The 17,134-nt window shown below is 37.8% G+C and overlaps 1 protein-coding gene across 10 annotated transcripts in view; it reads left to right on the top strand.

Moving 5' to 3' along the window:
- The window catches only part of LCLAT1 (lysocardiolipin acyltransferase 1), a 121,323-nt gene that overhangs the window by 61,257 nt on the left and 42,932 nt on the right, over positions 1 to 17,134 (top strand). For all 10 annotated transcript variants that reach the window (XM_064446412.1, XM_064446413.1, XM_064446414.1 and 7 more), the window contains one exon: positions 7,530 to 7,646. In XM_064446412.1, the coding sequence (XP_064302482.1) occupies positions 7,530 to 7,646 (117 nt within the window). The remainder of the gene's footprint in view (positions 1 to 7,529; positions 7,647 to 17,134) is intronic.

The raw sequence follows: 17,134 nt of genomic DNA, 5'->3' as shown, positions 1-17,134 counted from the left end.
GTATTCCTCAGAGACAGCAGATTTTAAAGAACTGAGGAAGTTTTGTACGGCAGCTTTAAAAAAGAAAAATTACTGAGGATTGAGACAGCCAAGGTGTGTTAACACTTAATGTTGCAAGGTCCTAAAGACAGTGGTGGGGCTGCCCCCACCTGAATGTGGAGTTGTTTAAGGAAACACAGGATTTTCTCTCTGCTGTTGTAACTGATAAAAATTACTTGGACTAAATGTTAGCATATGCTGTTGCTACCATCCACTGAGAAATTCATGCAGGCAAGGTTCTTCACTTAATATTAAAGTGTTTTCTAATTGGGTTTCTGAACACTTTTTTTTTTAGGGTATTTCTTTTCTGGTTTTCCTTCCTCATACATGTGTCACAAGTACTCTTTAGCTTTGCAGTGTCAGATGGATATCTGCACTAACTGTACTGTTCTTCTGAAGTCAGTTTAAGCCACTGCAGATGGGTGGTGATCGTTTCCCCCTGGTTTGTTGAGCAGCCCAGGGAGGAAGCAGTGCGGTGGTTAGGATGGAATGAGGAACAGGGAAGACGATAGGGCACTGCTTTCCTGGGCAGCCATGCTGGCTTCTGAGACATTAACTGTCAGGTGTTTACCACTCTAACTTGCTATCAGTAATGAATGCCACTTCGATATTATATTTGTGCATAATGTGATGTATGGAGACAGGCAAAACCCTGGGGCTTTTTTTCTGTGAAAGTAAATAGTTCTCCCTATCTAATTGTCTTCACAGGAAACATTAGCCTATATATTTTAAAATATTATAGGAAACAGGGCAAAACCCCTTGACAACCTAATCCTGACCAAGCAATAAGTTTATGCTGTGTAAGAATGATAGAACATAATAATGTACTTTGTGTAACATTTTGAAAAAATGATTTTCAGAAAACTGTTATGTTGCTGACATATGAGGACCTATTGCAACCTCATGTTCCATCTTTTAGAATAAGAAATAAACCGCAGTTTTGTTCTGAATGGTTGTTCAATATCCTAGGGATCTTTTTGCAAAAATAGAGACAATGGCTCTTGTTTTCTGACCAAATTCCAAAATTGCTAATTACTTCTGAAAAGAAAATTCTTCTGGTGCTTAAAATGAAAAATAACATTCTACATGTACTTCACTGAAAAGCAGAATTGCTATGCAGCTCTGTGCTGCTATCATTTTTTTTATCCTCTCAGTGGCTGCATGACAATCATAGATTTACTCCTCTTTATAAGTAATTGTATAATGTTTTCAGGTATTTGAGAATGAAAGATCTCAAAGAAATGTGAAGTATGATTGTATTTGTACATGGGCCGCTGCCTGACTTGAAGTTGGTGAAGTACTTTGCAGTGGAAGATGCTACGTAAATAGATTTTAGAAATAGTAATGTAATGAACCCTGAACAATGTATTTGCAGACTGGATATACAGGGTCTGAGGTAATAATTATATACTTATTTCTGATAGGTTGGTCATCTTTTCACTCTGGAGTACTTCAAGGTTAAAGCTAAGTGCATCAAAGGTACTTTATTGTAATTGCTTAAAAGGAAGCCCTCGGCAAATAACCTTGTACCCAGACTTTCTGAAGCCCTGAAGAAAACAAAGCAATCATAAGTCTAGTGCTTCTGGAAAGTTGGCATACAACCCACCGTTTTGCTTGTTCTTTTGTTTTTCTTGGTGTTCCTTACAAGACTCTTTGTAGTAATTCTTCAGAAAGCAATATCAAAAACAACAACAAAAAAAGTTGCTGTATTGCTCTGTGCCTGTTAAAGCCTCATTCCCTATGGGTTTGTGTCTGCATCTCTGTACACGGTCTCTTTTTCACTCCAACTTGTCTTTTTCCCTTGTGTTTCCTTCTGTGTGACATTTCCTCCACAAATCTCTTGCTGTTGTCTCAGCAAGAAGCATCATGTGCTCTGTGGCTCATCCTCGCCAATACTTGCGTTAACTGACGGACCGCAGCATGCTGTGCTGAAAGCCCTGGCAGACTAAATACCCATGGAGCCTGCCCTGGCTTTTCCCGTTATTAAGATCTCTACTCTTGGAGGCTCCCCTTTACTCAGCCATTGTTTTTTCTGTAACTCCTATGGGGCCTAATTATCTTTGAATCTCTTGTCTCTGTCAAACTTTGTTTGCAGGTGGCAATAGCTTCAAAAGTTAAGGGGAACGGGTGGACAGAGTGTGATTGCACAGACTGTTGTTCCTTGAGGAAGAGCTAAAAAACAAGTAGGAAAGCTTGCTAGAGCCCAGATTTTGGCTGGAGTGTTGTGATGTGGAACACACACAATATTCTATCTAGAAGGTAACAATGAACTGCGGTTGGATTTTTCACTTTTTCTAGTAAATATGATGTACTTTGGCAATGCAAAAAATGTTGTTCGAAAGTACTGGTAGAGGTAGATTTAGCATGTAATAGTTAGAAAATAGAACAAATACGAACAATTACTTAACTTCTTCGGAAAATATCGACTGTGAGCCAATGTAGCTTTTATGCTTTCTATGCAAACCTCTAATAGAGAGCTCAATGAGGGTTTTTTTTAAAAGAGAAATTTCTGGAGTACTCGTTTATTCTTTCACTGTCCCGTACCAATATCATGTGAGAGCACTTGAAGTCATAGAAGTACTTGCATGCTTTTATCACAATTCAGATTAAAGGAAAAGGTAGTACTTAATATTCAAATTTCAGTGCACTTTTACTAGCAAAAAAACCCCATAGTTGAGAGTTGATCAGAAATAGTTGTATTGAAGTTGACAGAATCAGCTTTCCAGTAGGATGATGAGGGAAGTTTATAGTTCTTTTGGGTGATGCCCAGCAAAACACGTCAGCCTGAACAATGTTGAATCAGTAAAACCATGTGAGTTTGTTTGAGAGGAGCCAATACTGCATAGATATTTCATGGGGAGCACAGAAGTAGCTTTTCGTTGGGTACAACTCTTGGAGTTTTAGTTTCAAATACTCCTCAGACTCAGGCAAACGCAGCTTGTTACTGCATTATGGCTTTCATTAAAGCCAAATGCTAGAGATTTTTGTTTTAATTCAAAACTAGCTCACAAATTAAAAATATAATTTGACTTTTTTAAAAAATTAATTTTTTCATTGTATGCTCTGGTTTTCAGAGGCAAAAACAATTTAACTTCTTAAAAATCTGTAACTCAAAAATGAAGAAAATGTGTTAGCATAATTTCTTCCACCAGTTACTTTAAATGAAATTCTGAGGCATGGTGCTTCTAGAAAGTGCTGACTTTCTGAGCTTTTCCAATAATTTAAAGATGTGATAAATGGGATTTGCCCACATAATTTTGAGATAAATGAGAAAAAAATTTAATCAACTGATGTACCAAAGGCAACACAGGAGCCAAAAAAATATAAGATGTTATGGCCAGAACCTTGAAATTCTTGTTCTTTTGTCTAGTCTGACAATTGCTCTGCTGTAGTCTCTAAAGACTCAAATAAACTGGACTTCTTGTACTTGTCACCACCCAAAGAACATACCCTCTGAGAGGCAGCATGTATTAGCTGAAGGAGATGGGAGGAAAGGCACGTCAGTGCAAGAACAGAGGAGAATGAGCATGAAGTGGTTCTGGATCAGGAAAGGTCCCACATCACCCTCTGTTATAAATAATAAATAATAAACTGGCTGCTTTCCATAAAAATAGATTATTCTATTGATTCTTTTTTATCATAGGAACAAATAAAACCAAAGAGTTAAAATGCAAAATACACCTAACAGGTATGATGAGCAAAAACTCTGTGGGTAGATTTACTTTGGCTTCAATACAGTGTAAGAAACAAAATACTATGTTTCTACAAAGCAATGCTTACTCATTTTTTTCAGAGAGAGTGAAGAAGAGGGGACATCGCCCTTAGCCAAATTATGTGAGTGACCTTTTCAGGCTGGGGAGACCTAAACAGAGTTCATTTCCAGTCCCTGCTTCAAAAGCCACTTTATGCAATTTGCGTTAGTTGGTTGGAAGCAAAGAGAACATATGTTTCCTCTTTTTGAGGAAGTGTTTTCACTATCAGGCTTACAAAGGCATCTTTCACTTTTTTTATTCTTTTACCTAAGAATGTTATAATCTGGACTGCAGGATGATGAGGCATCTGCCTAAGTTTTGCAGCGCTGACAATGTAACCTGGTCTATTGATTAAGGTATTTTAAAGAAGAGTTTGTTGTGCGAATTCCCTTAGGTTGGACAGGATATAAAAACGGGTTTCTAATTTCCTGGATCAGTTTTCTAACCTCTAGGTTTCATGTAGTGTGGAACATCCCATTTTCTGCCTTTTGTTGAATCCAGTGCTGAACCAGATTTGCTCTGAATTTCCCTGAGAGGGTTTAGGCACAGGTGTCTCGCACAGGGATCCCAAGCAGCAGTAGGCACCAGGGTGCTTACATCGGATAAAATAGCAGTCAGTGCATTTGTTTGTAACTAATGGAGGAGTAAGAAAGTGTTGTCTTCAAATACTGAGAGTAGCAGGAGGGGGAGGAAGGGCATTATTTTTACTTTTCGATAGAGCGAAAGCATATCCTATCTTTGCTTTCAGGATAGCATCAAAAACCATCTGACCTTCCGGACTTGCTCTAATGAATATTGTTTAATGTACAAAGACCTGTGGCTTGATAGTTGTTACGAAGGGAAGAGGGAGATGATTTTTCCAGATGACAATGATCACTGTATTAGCTGGGAGCATTATTCTAGTTCTAAAATCCCATTACACTAGGGTCATGCAAAAGGGGAAAGGAACAATCTCAGTTATATAAAACTTCGAGTCTAGAGGCAAGACAGGGATACAAATATCAGGAAATAGCTGAATAGTGTTGGCCAGAGCACCAATATCCAGCTGTTCACACGTTTTTAGAAAGGCATTGTAGTAAAGGGAAATTTGGAAGATGTTTTGCAGATGTTTACAGTGAGTTCTTTCCAAGTGCAGGGAAGTACACTAAGAGGAGGTTTGAAGATGATTACTTCAAGGCAATGGGCAGTGGAGGTCCCAAACCTTTTTTGCAGCATCAATTAGGTCTTGCTCAGAAAACAAAACTGCCCATTTACTCTTTGGCTTTCCTGTGGTGCAAGTTGGAGCGTTTGGCAAACATTAAGGAATTCGTTTTCCAGCTCCCTCTGAAACAAAGTGCTAGTGAGCAGACATATGGAGGGTTTTTTCTGAGTGCTCGTTAACTATATGCAGTTTGAGATGCTTAAGGCTTAGATTTCTTATTTTTTAGACTGCTTAACTTTATGTAGACACTTATGGTACTTGTGTCTCAAAGCATTGACTTGGTTTGCAGATTGCAAATGTTCCAATGTGAAACACGAACTTGGATATGCAGAAAATGAAGATGACTTTTCCCCTGTCCTTTAGAAGAAACAAGACATTTACTTAAAACTGTGTGATAAATTAATTTAAAGCATTTTACTTGAATCGCCACAGAGTCTGGAAAGGAACTCTTTGTCTTGTGTAGTTTTTATAGGAACACTCTTGGTCATCAATGTCATTTTTTAGAAAACAAAAAGTTAAGTTGTTGAGCTAATAGTGCAATACAATTATGTCTAAGAGGTAGAACCTGGCTTTTCAGAGGAGCATTTAATAATTACCAGATTACTCTTGCCTTTTCTGCCATTCCAAGCGTTGCCCATGACTCACTTTGCAAGTTTTGCAGTTGCAGAAGTAGGGGTCCTAAAGACAAGTTCCCTTCGCTGATTTGGAATAGTCAGTTTTCAACATTGCATGGAGTATAGTCGAGCAGACAAAACCAGGTACTCTGATCATGTGGTTAAAGACATAATGCATGTGTCCGAGAAAAGATAAATTTAAGTTACATAGCCAAGCGTCATTTTAGTATCTCACACATTCTGTGATTTTAGCAAGGCTTTTTGAAGATGTAATATTTTCAAGTATTTGTACGTTTTGGCAATTTGGCAAGAATTAGATCTTTGAATTCTCTGCTGAATCACTTGCTTGGCTACCGTGCTGCAGTTTTCCTTTCCTCCAAATCACATGGTCAGGAAATCTGTGTTCTAAATCTTTAGTGTTGCATGTATGAAAAGCAGTACTCTCATACCTGGAAACAATATGTCACTGGCAAAAAATACTCAGTATACTGTTACGCTATAGTATTTATTAATAGGTAGATGGTCCCTTAGGAGGGACATCCCCATTTTTTGATAAGCAAAGGGCTCATGTAGTTTAGGAAAAAAAGAAAGGTGCAGGAAAATTGCATTACTGCAAAAAGGACACCTCGCACTACCGTTGGTTTGTCCACTTGTGCTATTGTTCCTCTACAGGAAAAATGATGATGATTGTAAGGGAAAGGACTTACTTATAAGTATCAATTCTGTTAAATTATTAAGCAGCAATATGTTTTTCATTATCTCCCATCTCTGTTCAGGTTAACTGTGGACCCTTAAAAAAAGAGAGTGTTTCTGCTTGAAAAAGAAGATGCATTGCTTAGGCAGTGATTTTGTTCCATAGATCTGTGGCTGGGATTTTGTCTTTTAAAACGCCTGTAAAACTATATAAGTACAAGTTATTAAATAAGTTAGTTGATCAAATTGATTTTTGCCATGTTGCCAAGTGAATGTTGCATGCATCCATTGCCTTTTGGCCCCAGGGGAGGCACAGCAGTACCCACAATGAAGGAGTAAGGGCAGCCAGCAAAGTCCGTTCAGCTGCTAACTGAGGCTGCTTGGAAGGGCCTCCTGCATGTCACTGGAGAACAGATTGCTTTCTCTCTGCCTGTCTTCAGAAGTTTTCAGTTCAGTGTCCGTGTCTTCCTTGCTTGGCGGGCTCTGTTAGCAACTGGCTCTGAACAGCCTTTGTTCAGTTTTCTCATAAGACTTCTTTTTGCCAGAGCTTCAAAACATATTTGCCATGGGGTTTAGCCATGCTGCTTTCCAGATGCCTTGCGTGTACTCTGCGTACAGTAGCAAGCGAGTGTTGCAACACTGAGGCAGTTGGTCAAAAAATTAAAATAGGGTATGTATGTGCAGTGCAGGTTGATGAATAAAATGTGTCAAGTTCAGCATGAAGATGTAAAATAACATTTTAATATATTAGATTAACTGTTTTCCTCCATTTAATGTTTTCTTTCTGAAAATGTGCTTAATGTGGTTAAGCATTGACCTCAAGATACTTCTGTACATAATAGCAAACCTACATTACCATACACTGTGCCTTTTGAGTTTAAAAAAAGAATTGAGCCACTTTTTACTGTAAAACGGGTTATCGAAGTGGACAGAGAACTATTAACAGACTGTATTTCAGATTGCATTTGATAAATATGAAAGGCTTGCTGATTATTTTTAAAAATGTAAGAAGAGGGTAAAGAGACTTTTCTTGCAATCCACATTGCACTTCCTCATACCGCACTATAGCCAACTGAAAGCACACTTGCAGTCTGCCTCCACCTGAAAAGCTGTCGCACATTCGTAGCGTGTGAACTGCTGTTGTACTGTTCCTGTCATATAATAATTATATTTAATTCTCGGTCTACATGCACACTAATATAAAACGGTGCTTTTTATTTTCTCCTTCAGCCAATACCAAAGCCCGCAGTAATGAATTCGCTGAAAAGAACGGACTTAAAAAATACGAGTATGTCCTACATCCGCGAACTACTGGATTCACTTTTGTGGTTGAGCGTCTAAGGGAAGGTAATTCTGCTCCGTATATATGTTCTTTTTTTCCTTTAAGATAACAAATCTCACCCAAGCTGTAGAAGTTGACGTTCACAAATGTGCTTCAAGTTATTTCAGAAAAACATTATGTATCCTGATGACCAAAAAAGCTCACATTTGCAACCCTGCTTAAAATGGTTGTAACATGGAAAGATTTGAGAGAGTTGAAAACAGATACTAATATCATCAGGAGGTATGCAGTGGATGACAACAACATTTTCACCCCCCCCCCCTTTTTTTTTTTTTTAAATATTGTAGCTTGTTTAGCAGTCTGCCTCAGAAAAATGGTGGAAAAGATCCCAAGGAAGTCAGCCTTTTTGTCTGTACCAGTCCTTAACCCCATCTGGGTAGTTGACATTGAATGGACAGACATGTATAACACTGCCCTCTCTGAAAAGCTTCTGGTTTTAAGTCTGAGAGCTGAGATGACCAGTTGCTATGTTAAATGGACAAGGGGAATGCCCAGCAGCATGGCATGTAGATGCAGCAAGTCAGCTGCCCAGTGCTTTTTCAGGTGATGGTGACTTGGAGAAGCTGCGTAACATAGGAGTTGTGCTGCTTGGCAGAGTGATGGGTAAGAGAATGCATGATACTTGCTTTTTACCCAGAAATGGTCTTCCATCCCTGTATTAATCTGGTGGTAGAGACTGAGTCCCTGTTATCAGGGGAACAGAGTATAAAGGTGTGATTGCTTGCTAGATCGAGATGTCTGTGGGTTGTTTTGGGAATGGGCATTTCAATGAGATTCAAGGCCATAACAGTGGATACTGATGTGATGGTGATCCAAATACAGATGAGTGAATGTTCACAGGATATATGAATGTATGGTTGAAGAAAATAAACATGTACAGTAGATATGAAGTGACTTATTTATAGGTTAGCTCTTCAGGGAGACGTGATTTCTAGATCTAGAACACATGCTGGTTGTTCTGACTGCCAAAGGAAGAAGTTTGAGATTGTTAATAAGAATAAAGGCCTGCTGGTAGGTTTTTCCCCTTGTTGGAACCCTTGCATGGATCTTGCGAGTAGAGCTGGCTTGGATTTTGTCTGATCCCTCCTTAGCAGATGTCCTAAAATCACTGTAAATGCTTCAGTATTTTGTCCAGCTGGATAATCCTAGCTGGATCGTGTATCTATTTGACCCTATTTTTATTGGACATTCAGTGGTGGACATCTTAGATTTTCATCTGTCTTGAATGTTTACTCCTCAATTTGCTGTAGTAAAAAAATTTCCCATGTACGCAGTTTCAAAAGCTAGTTTTGCTTAAAACTTTTCAGCACTAGGTTAACCTAGTGCATAATAATACTTCTAGCTAATAATTTTCAGTTAAAGGAATGTCTTCGACTTGAAATATTATCAAACAAAAAAAATCTGTATTTGCTGCAGAAATGAGCTTTGTGGTTATGCAGTCATTTTCTAATTTTATAAAAATGCTTTTCTCTCATACTGCTGTACAATCCTAGCTGTATGAGAGATCTATGCAAATTAGGCTATTGGGTTATAAAAAGGAAAATATTTGAGGCTGATTGACTGATTTTATGCAGTACAAAGCTGTGGAAAAACTAAAAACATTCCTAGGTTTTTTTTGTCCAGTTTTTAAAATGCTTTAAAGTCCTATTTTTATTTAAGGCAGGCAAATATTGTGTGAAATATTAATTTCCCTTTAGCATTGAATTTATTAGGTATTTGATATATTGATTTATATATATTATGACTGTATGCTATTATGTAGTAAATTATTTGTGAGAAGGTAGTTCAGCTAGCATTTTAAAATACTAAGTTATTACTAACTTAAGAATTGGTTTTCAGTTGTTTGCAAGTGTGCCAAATATGGACTGTTTGTGTTGAAATGCTTTTATTTTTATGGATAACCTAAGTGTAGTGCTTGACTTCAAAACACTTCAGTATATTATATGCCTGCATATATATATTTTCATCTGTAAAATATAGATGTCCAGGCAGATTTTCAGATACTGATGGCACAGTTGATACCTACCGTTATCGTGCATCTCTGGTCCGACTTATTATTTATACTTCTAGAATGCCTTTTTTACAATTCTAATTTCTGATACTAGGAGTAATAAGGAAAACCAGGATTGTTAAGGATATGATGTTAACACTGGGTCCGTGTTTCTGGACTGTCCTAAAGCTACAATAGTAGCAATAATCATAAAAATAGACTTGTTTCCTTTTTTCCTGCTCATAACTGCAAGCACAAAGCAGCATGTGTGACTTTAACATGGAGGAGGGAGTGATGGGGATTTTAACATCATGTTTACGTCTTTGAAAGTATTTTTGTACATAGATGACAAACTTATTGCCCTATAGCTCTCCTGTGAATACATTTTGACTTGTGGCTGTTTTCCATTCCTGAGGCTCAAGTGTCTTTACTTCAGGCCTGAGTATGTTATTTTGCTCCAAAAATAGGTTGATGAAGAGAAGGAGAAAATGTCATTAGAAGTTTAACTGCTTTTTGAACATTGAAAAAACTAATTTAATTTGGCAATAACCCTGATTAATATGCATCACAATCTGTACCATGAAAGAATTACCTGTACATACAGATAACTATTAGTGACCCTTCTGAATTGGAAATGAAGAATCAGGAAAAAAAACCCTCCAGTAAAGCGTTGCTTGTATCTCTGCAGGAGAGTTGCTTCCTAGAGGAAGCACTATCTGCTCCCTGACAGCATAATCCGAGCAGTTATCAGTCCTTTGCTTTCCATAGGTGGCAAAAATTTCTGAATTATGTGAATGGATTTTTGCCAGTGATGACCAACACTCAAATTCCTCTGGCTGCCTTCTCACTCTTATATGGTCATTATTTCAGCTATTTGATCTCTTCTGCCCATAGATACTGCTATGATGGTTTCTAAGTCATTGCTGAGATTATGGGAGCTAAGAACAAAAAAAATCTATATAACGTCTACCAAAAAAGCAATAAAAATTGTTTAGGCAATACGTCTCCTTGGCTTTAGAGCCTCTTACTGTTTCTTTCCACATTCTAGCTCTTCATGAGCGATAGCTCCTACCCCCTGAGCGGACTCTTCTTAACAGAAATCCAGGTAAAAGCTCGCTGTTTTTTCCTTTCATTATGCACAGGTGCCAAGACAGTGAAAATACTCTTTTACTTGTAAATGATCACATTATCGTTTTCTCATTCATATAAACCTAGAGTCACCAAAGAGCAAACATAGACTATGAACATGCTTTATATGTATAACTAATAATATACTCAAGAGAATAAGGACTGTGGTCGTTGCTGTTTTTTAAGCAAGAGAAAGACATAAATTTGATTCAGCATTGATTTTTGAGAAGTGTGTTCCTTTGGCTCAATAATGATTTTAAATAGGATGGTTTAATATAATGTCATTGTTTGTGCATGGTAAGAGAAAATACAGTATAGACATGAGAACACAAAGAGGGGAAAGACTTCATGGTAGCTGGATAAGTTCAGCTTGCTACCTGATACTGAGTATAGAGTGTTACCTGAAGATGTGGAAGTAAGAGAGGAACAAAAATTGCAGTAAGGACTGATGAAGATAGAAAAGTATTAAATATATGTAGGCTAAATATAGATTAACAAAATATGTGCATTTTTCAGCCCTGCAAGATCATCATCCTTGTTGGGAATGATTATTGAATTTCTAGTCAATTGTGACAGTCAACAACAGATAAAGCAGGCTTGTGAGATTCTTCATTAATCTTTACTGATGCGTGTTACTTAAAATAGCACTAGCCTTTTTCCTAGCATGCTTTGAAGTTTGCTTCTGCAAACACTTTGGCCTTAGTCTTATCCAAATACTTAAAGTGTATGAGCTCAGTTAATTATGCATTTTCTCAGTGCTGAAGCATGTTTGATTGCTTTGATCACTTATCATGGCATCCAGAGGAATCAACCTGTGAAAGACCAAACCGTTGTTGACCAAAGTAACCACTGCAGTCCCAAGTACTATTGCATCTGGTTCATTGGCTATCAATGGAAAGCAGAGAGGGATAAAATAGTTGATTTGCTTCTTCCTAATTCTGTTCACTTGGGCAAGTATATAATTTGTCTTGCCTCTGCTGTTATGAATCCTGGCTTCAGTCAGTACCTGGTGAAAAATTACTAGAGCTTTATGCTGTATTTCTTTGGCGAACAAAGGTGAACGTTTTTGGAAAGACAGAATATATGAATGAGCAACAGAAAATGAACTCTATAGAGGCCAAAATGAAGATTGGTCATGACTATTTTTTTAAACTCATCATCATATACCTGTCTTTAACCATCTCCTTAAATCATATTTAATCCTTTTTTAAAGACTGAAACTTTAAACAGATGTTATGGATGGAGTAATTTTTGGCAGAACTTGGGTTAAGGCAAATCATCTCCTTTTACAAAATGTGGGACTTTGAAAATGAGAGAAATGTGTAAGAATTTAAATAAGACTTACGTAAGCATGCCTTTAACAATGTTAATTAAGAACATTTATGGTTTATATAATGCTCTTGAAGATCTAGTTTATGAGATCCTTCTATGAAAGGTCAGGAGGTTACTCAGAAATTACGTATAGGTTTTCAGGCCTGGTTGTATTTTATAAAGTTTTTCCTGAAGTGCCAAATGACATTGAAAGTTCAGATGGCTTTAATGTTCAATTTCAAAGAGATGGAAAATAATACTAGTCGATTTGATTCAATGTTGTCTGGATTCATTGAATTACATATATTATTTTGGCATGGTATCTGTAATTGTAGCCAAATCGTCTGTCAAGAGAAAATAGTTGTTTACTAATGTTTTCTGAAAATTGCTTCATAGCTTTTAAGTCTTTTCTCAGGACTAAATAAACAGTAAGTGTTAAGACAGAGCTAGGGTTTTAAAGCATTATTAGAAGATTATTCATACTTTTGCAGACAATCATTTCTGCCAACATGACATTTTAACTGACCTCTTTTTGACACTTCCTCTATATCCATCAACAGTCTTTAATATCTGGATACATTGGACTGGATGTTCCTGTTACAGGGTTTATATTTTACTGGTTTTACAGTATGATGAAGAGTCAGAATTATTTGCCTTATTATAGTATTTCAGCTTCAAGTTTATTTCTGGTTCATAATTAGCCAACTGAAAAAATATTGCAGATAACAGCTGCCAACTGCAGCATCCTAAAATAATAATTAAAAAAAATTTTCAACATGCTTGCCTTCACTGCGTATCCTTACTGATGGAAAGAAAGTGACGTTCTCATCCTGTTTCCATGAAGGGTTCAAAATTTATAGTTTTGCCTCAGAATAAATGTTTATTATACACACAATCAGAAACCAGTCTGTATCTTCTACTGCTTATACCTGAGTTTCACAGTAGGACAGCATTTCAGTAATTGCATGCAAGTATCCCGATCTTTCATTGCTAGGTCAGGAAAATTGTATTTAGGTGTTCAATCCAGGAGATACGTGTGTGTGTGTGTGTATATATATATATATATATATATGTAAATATTTTAATCCTGTGACACTTAACTGTTATGTAGATTCTGTATGCTTTTCTGGGAGCTGTGGTATCCATGTATGTGTATTTGATCACTTAACTTGTAATGCCATTATTTGGGTGGTGGTATAGTGTGCTTATATGGCACTTGAGTTAATAATCTAGGGAGACAGTTTGCAATTTGCAGATTAATATATATCTTAAGACAATTAATAGATGATGATGATCAGCAGTTCTTGAAAGCTGACACAAACAGTTTGGTTCACCTTTGCTGGGGCGTGAAGTAGCCAGAGTGTTAGACAGCAGGTCCTTGTAAGTGGCATCTGGATGTCCTCGCTATGCACAGAGACTATAGTAAACTCCAGTGTAAAGCCCTAAACAACTTATGGACTGTCTTTAGGAGGTGATTCTGCCTTGAGGCCTGCAATCGTCACATGAGCCAAGGTGCTCAACTTTGACGTATTTATGTAAATGGTGTTTAAAGTTGAGACTCTCAATGTAGTAATTCATTAACAAGACCCTCCAACTTGAAGTAGCCAGAGTATACTAGCTCTCAGAGCTTTTTTTCTTACTCTGACTGAGAGAGAGAGATGCAGGAGGCTACTTTTATGAGTGGATAAAATGTCAATGAGGAATGCTACCATGATACTGCCAGAGGCTTGTCTTCTGGTGTAGATGACGCTTCTACCCTCTGCACAGTTATGTCTGAAGCATCTACAGCTTACAAAACAGATACCGTTGTTTGTTTCAAATGTAAATCAAAGTAGTGCCAATTTCTAAGCGTGTTATATTTGGGATTTTTTAAGGGAAAATTGTTGCAGGTGTAAAATTCAGGTCTGTAATAGCTCTGTTCATTGACTGAAATGCTCAGGGTATGTGAATGAATGGATGTACATATTAAATATACTGCTTTCTATTTTGATACACAAAGTTGACTTCCTCTTCACATAAATATTGGGTGAGGCACATGGGTCTTGATCACAGAAGTGTCTGCTGAATTACCTTCAGAGGTTTTATGTGCTTAAACTGAGCCGCATAAGCAGGACTTCAGCAGTTTTCAGGCTCATGCATAATTTTTCTGCTGTGTAACAGGTACAGGACTTAGAAAGGCGTCAGTCATATTGAATGGCAGTAAAGGTTAGATTTGTTGTTTTAATGAAAGCTAGCCTCCCTTTTTGTGACTGAACAGTCTTCTGACTCCCAGAATGATATGCTGGGCCACTGCCAAAATTTCTGTGGTTTTTTGCAAGGCCAGAGCTTGCACACTGACCGGCACTGCCATCTCTCAGAGTAGCTCTCGCCTGTTTGTGCTGGTTGCTCGGTGCATGTGTTAACCAAAACCAGTCTGTTTTGGAAATAGGAAAATATAAGTGGCCACATGAGCATTAACTTCAGGTCCTCAATCAACTAATTTCACCCCTATGACCACTGGATTCACAGAGATTAAGCAGCAAATCTAAACCATCGCTCCTCAGTGCAAGGACAGTCTCCCCCCCGATTTTTTTTTCCTTCTTCCCCTCTCTGTTGCATGTGTGCCCCCCAGGGTCATGTTACAAAGTATACTGATACTCAGAAATTACAGAGCTATTGTGAAAGAGCTTTGAGCAATTTTTAAGCTGAAAATGCAGTATTAGAGCTTCACTGGTTGCCATTATAATTGAACTTGTGCTTTTATGAGAATTAGATCCTGTGCATTAAATAGCATAGCCTTTGATATAGAAATATGGGTATGTAAATTGAAGCTTACATGCCTTTTATGCCTTTTGTGTGTTGGTAGAAAATTTGTAACAAATTAGTTAATTAAAAAAAACCCAAAGACCTTGTTCAAAAAGACACTTTTATCGCTAAGCATGTCTCTGAAATTCAGCAATGCAGAAAATCAGGTGCAGGCTGTTGTTCTTTATTGCGAATGCTGACAGTTGTCTCTGTAATCTGGAACATGGGAAAGGGCAGCTTGACTTTTTCCTGAATTGTGTTAACCGTTGATGATTACCATATCTTGCAAACATCTGCATGTGTGGCTTTGACGTACTTCTCGGAATGAGCACCAGCTTTCTGTTAGATATTTTCTGGCCTTTGGTACACGTTGAAGTTTCTGTTGCTGTCTCTTCTTTCATGTCTTACTGGAGCAGCATTCTGCACTATTCACTCCACCTCTGTGGCAAACCGTCTGTCGTTTCAGCCATCCTGGGAAGGATTTGGTTTTTTCCAAACCACTCTTCTCTCAGCCCCCATCCTTTCCTCTTTCCATCCTCCATTGCTTTTTAGAAGGAAGCACAGCCTTTCACTGGAGGCTTTTTGGTGGGTCCGTGTAAGACTTGCTACTACCTGCATGTAGTGTTTGCAGGTTGACCTGTTGCTGTTTGTTTCACCCACACATCTACAGTACTCATCGGAAATATTTCAGGTTTTAGGTTCTTGAGCCTATCAAGATTCATCTACTGAAATAGTCTTATGCTCACTTATGTGTGAGTCATGGCTTGTGACAAGCAGATATACCATACAGTGGATCATTTTCCATTTAACTCCTTGCAGGTTATTAATAGTTGCTGTGGTAACCATATTAAAAAGTTATTATTTGCCAGCACTTACCCCACAGTGGTATTAGAGGTTTCCACTGTTTTCCCTTAACTCAGAATACACAGTATCTGTGGTAACGATGTGGTAATGTTTGGCAAATGTGGACTTTTTAATTGCTTCAACTGGAGGCCTGGAATGATGTTAGCTCATCAGATTGCATACATAGAAATGAAGCTTGGCCGCAGGTGAGTTCAGGAAAAATGATTGCTCAGTAAAAACTAGAATTATTTTTTTCAGAATTTAAAAGGTGTTCTTGCCTTTTAAAATTTTTTTTAAATCTAATGTTTATCTCCTCTTGAAGATATTTTTAAAAAAACTTTTCTGGTTGTTGATGTGCTTTAGCTAGCTGGTGGACTGAGAGTGTGTGTAACAAGGTGTATCTGCTGGTCTAGACTTGGTCAGCATCTCTCTGGGTGTGCATTTTTTTGAAAGGTCAGTCATCTGATTGGAATATTTATTTGGTTTGTTTTTTCTCATAGTGTCACTCACAGCAGCACAGTAAGCGTAGCAGAGCATCTTGCAGTACCTTTGGTGCTCCCCTGAGCCTGCATGAAACACCATGCAGTCTATTTTGTGGCCTTGTTCACTACATCCTTGTGATGTGCTTGATACTAATAAAGTATACTGAAAACTGTAAGAATTGCCATGGGGATTCGGGTTTTTGTGTTAGAGTACTGAGCTTTGTGGGTCTTTTTAAAGACTTCTGGCTGCAACACAGACAATAGGTGAGCCTCAAGTAAAGTTCAAGTTTATTACTGCTTGTTCTCATCAGCCAATGATCCATGATTTTGCAGGTGACGTTGGTTGGATTGGTAGCATATTTAATTATTGCTGAAATTGGAATTAATTCCTATAAACAGAGGGATGAGGAACAGTACTGGTATGTATTTCTTTCACATGGCATTACCACATGCTCTACACAGCATACCAATTTCTCGGCTCTGTTAGTAAGGCAGATAATTGCTTCAAGCAGTCTTGAGTAGAGAGGAGCTTAAACGTACTTTTTCCAGGACAAAGTATTGCTTTAGTTTCAGTTAAGAGATGATGTTTCCTGATGTGTTTTACTAGAAAAATAGCAGCATCTACAGGCTGAACAGACTAATCCCAAATCACAGTCCCATTGTAGAGGAGATTCTCAATCATATTTGATGGATTCCCCACTCTTCCACTTTTTGCAGACGTTAGCTGTTTTCATATCCAGCTGCATTAAAGTTGCTGCAAATATATTTTGTGTATTCCTGGTATCACTGTTCTACGTGAGTAATTGCTGGCAGGGGAGAAGGTCCGTGGAGCATCATTTCAGTTACTGGAAATGTTGGAACCCTCACGCTGTTCAGATATAGTCCCCAAATCTGTAAGATAGTAATAAACCTTTCAGTCTCCTCTACTTGCAAGATTTGCTGCTTTTATATATCA

The sequence above is a fragment of the Phalacrocorax carbo genome, chromosome 3, assembly GCF_963921805.1.
Source record: "Phalacrocorax carbo chromosome 3, bPhaCar2.1, whole genome shotgun sequence".
Lineage (NCBI taxonomy): Eukaryota > Metazoa > Chordata > Aves > Suliformes > Phalacrocoracidae > Phalacrocorax > Phalacrocorax carbo.
This window is presented reverse-complemented; position numbering and strand designations above follow the sequence as displayed.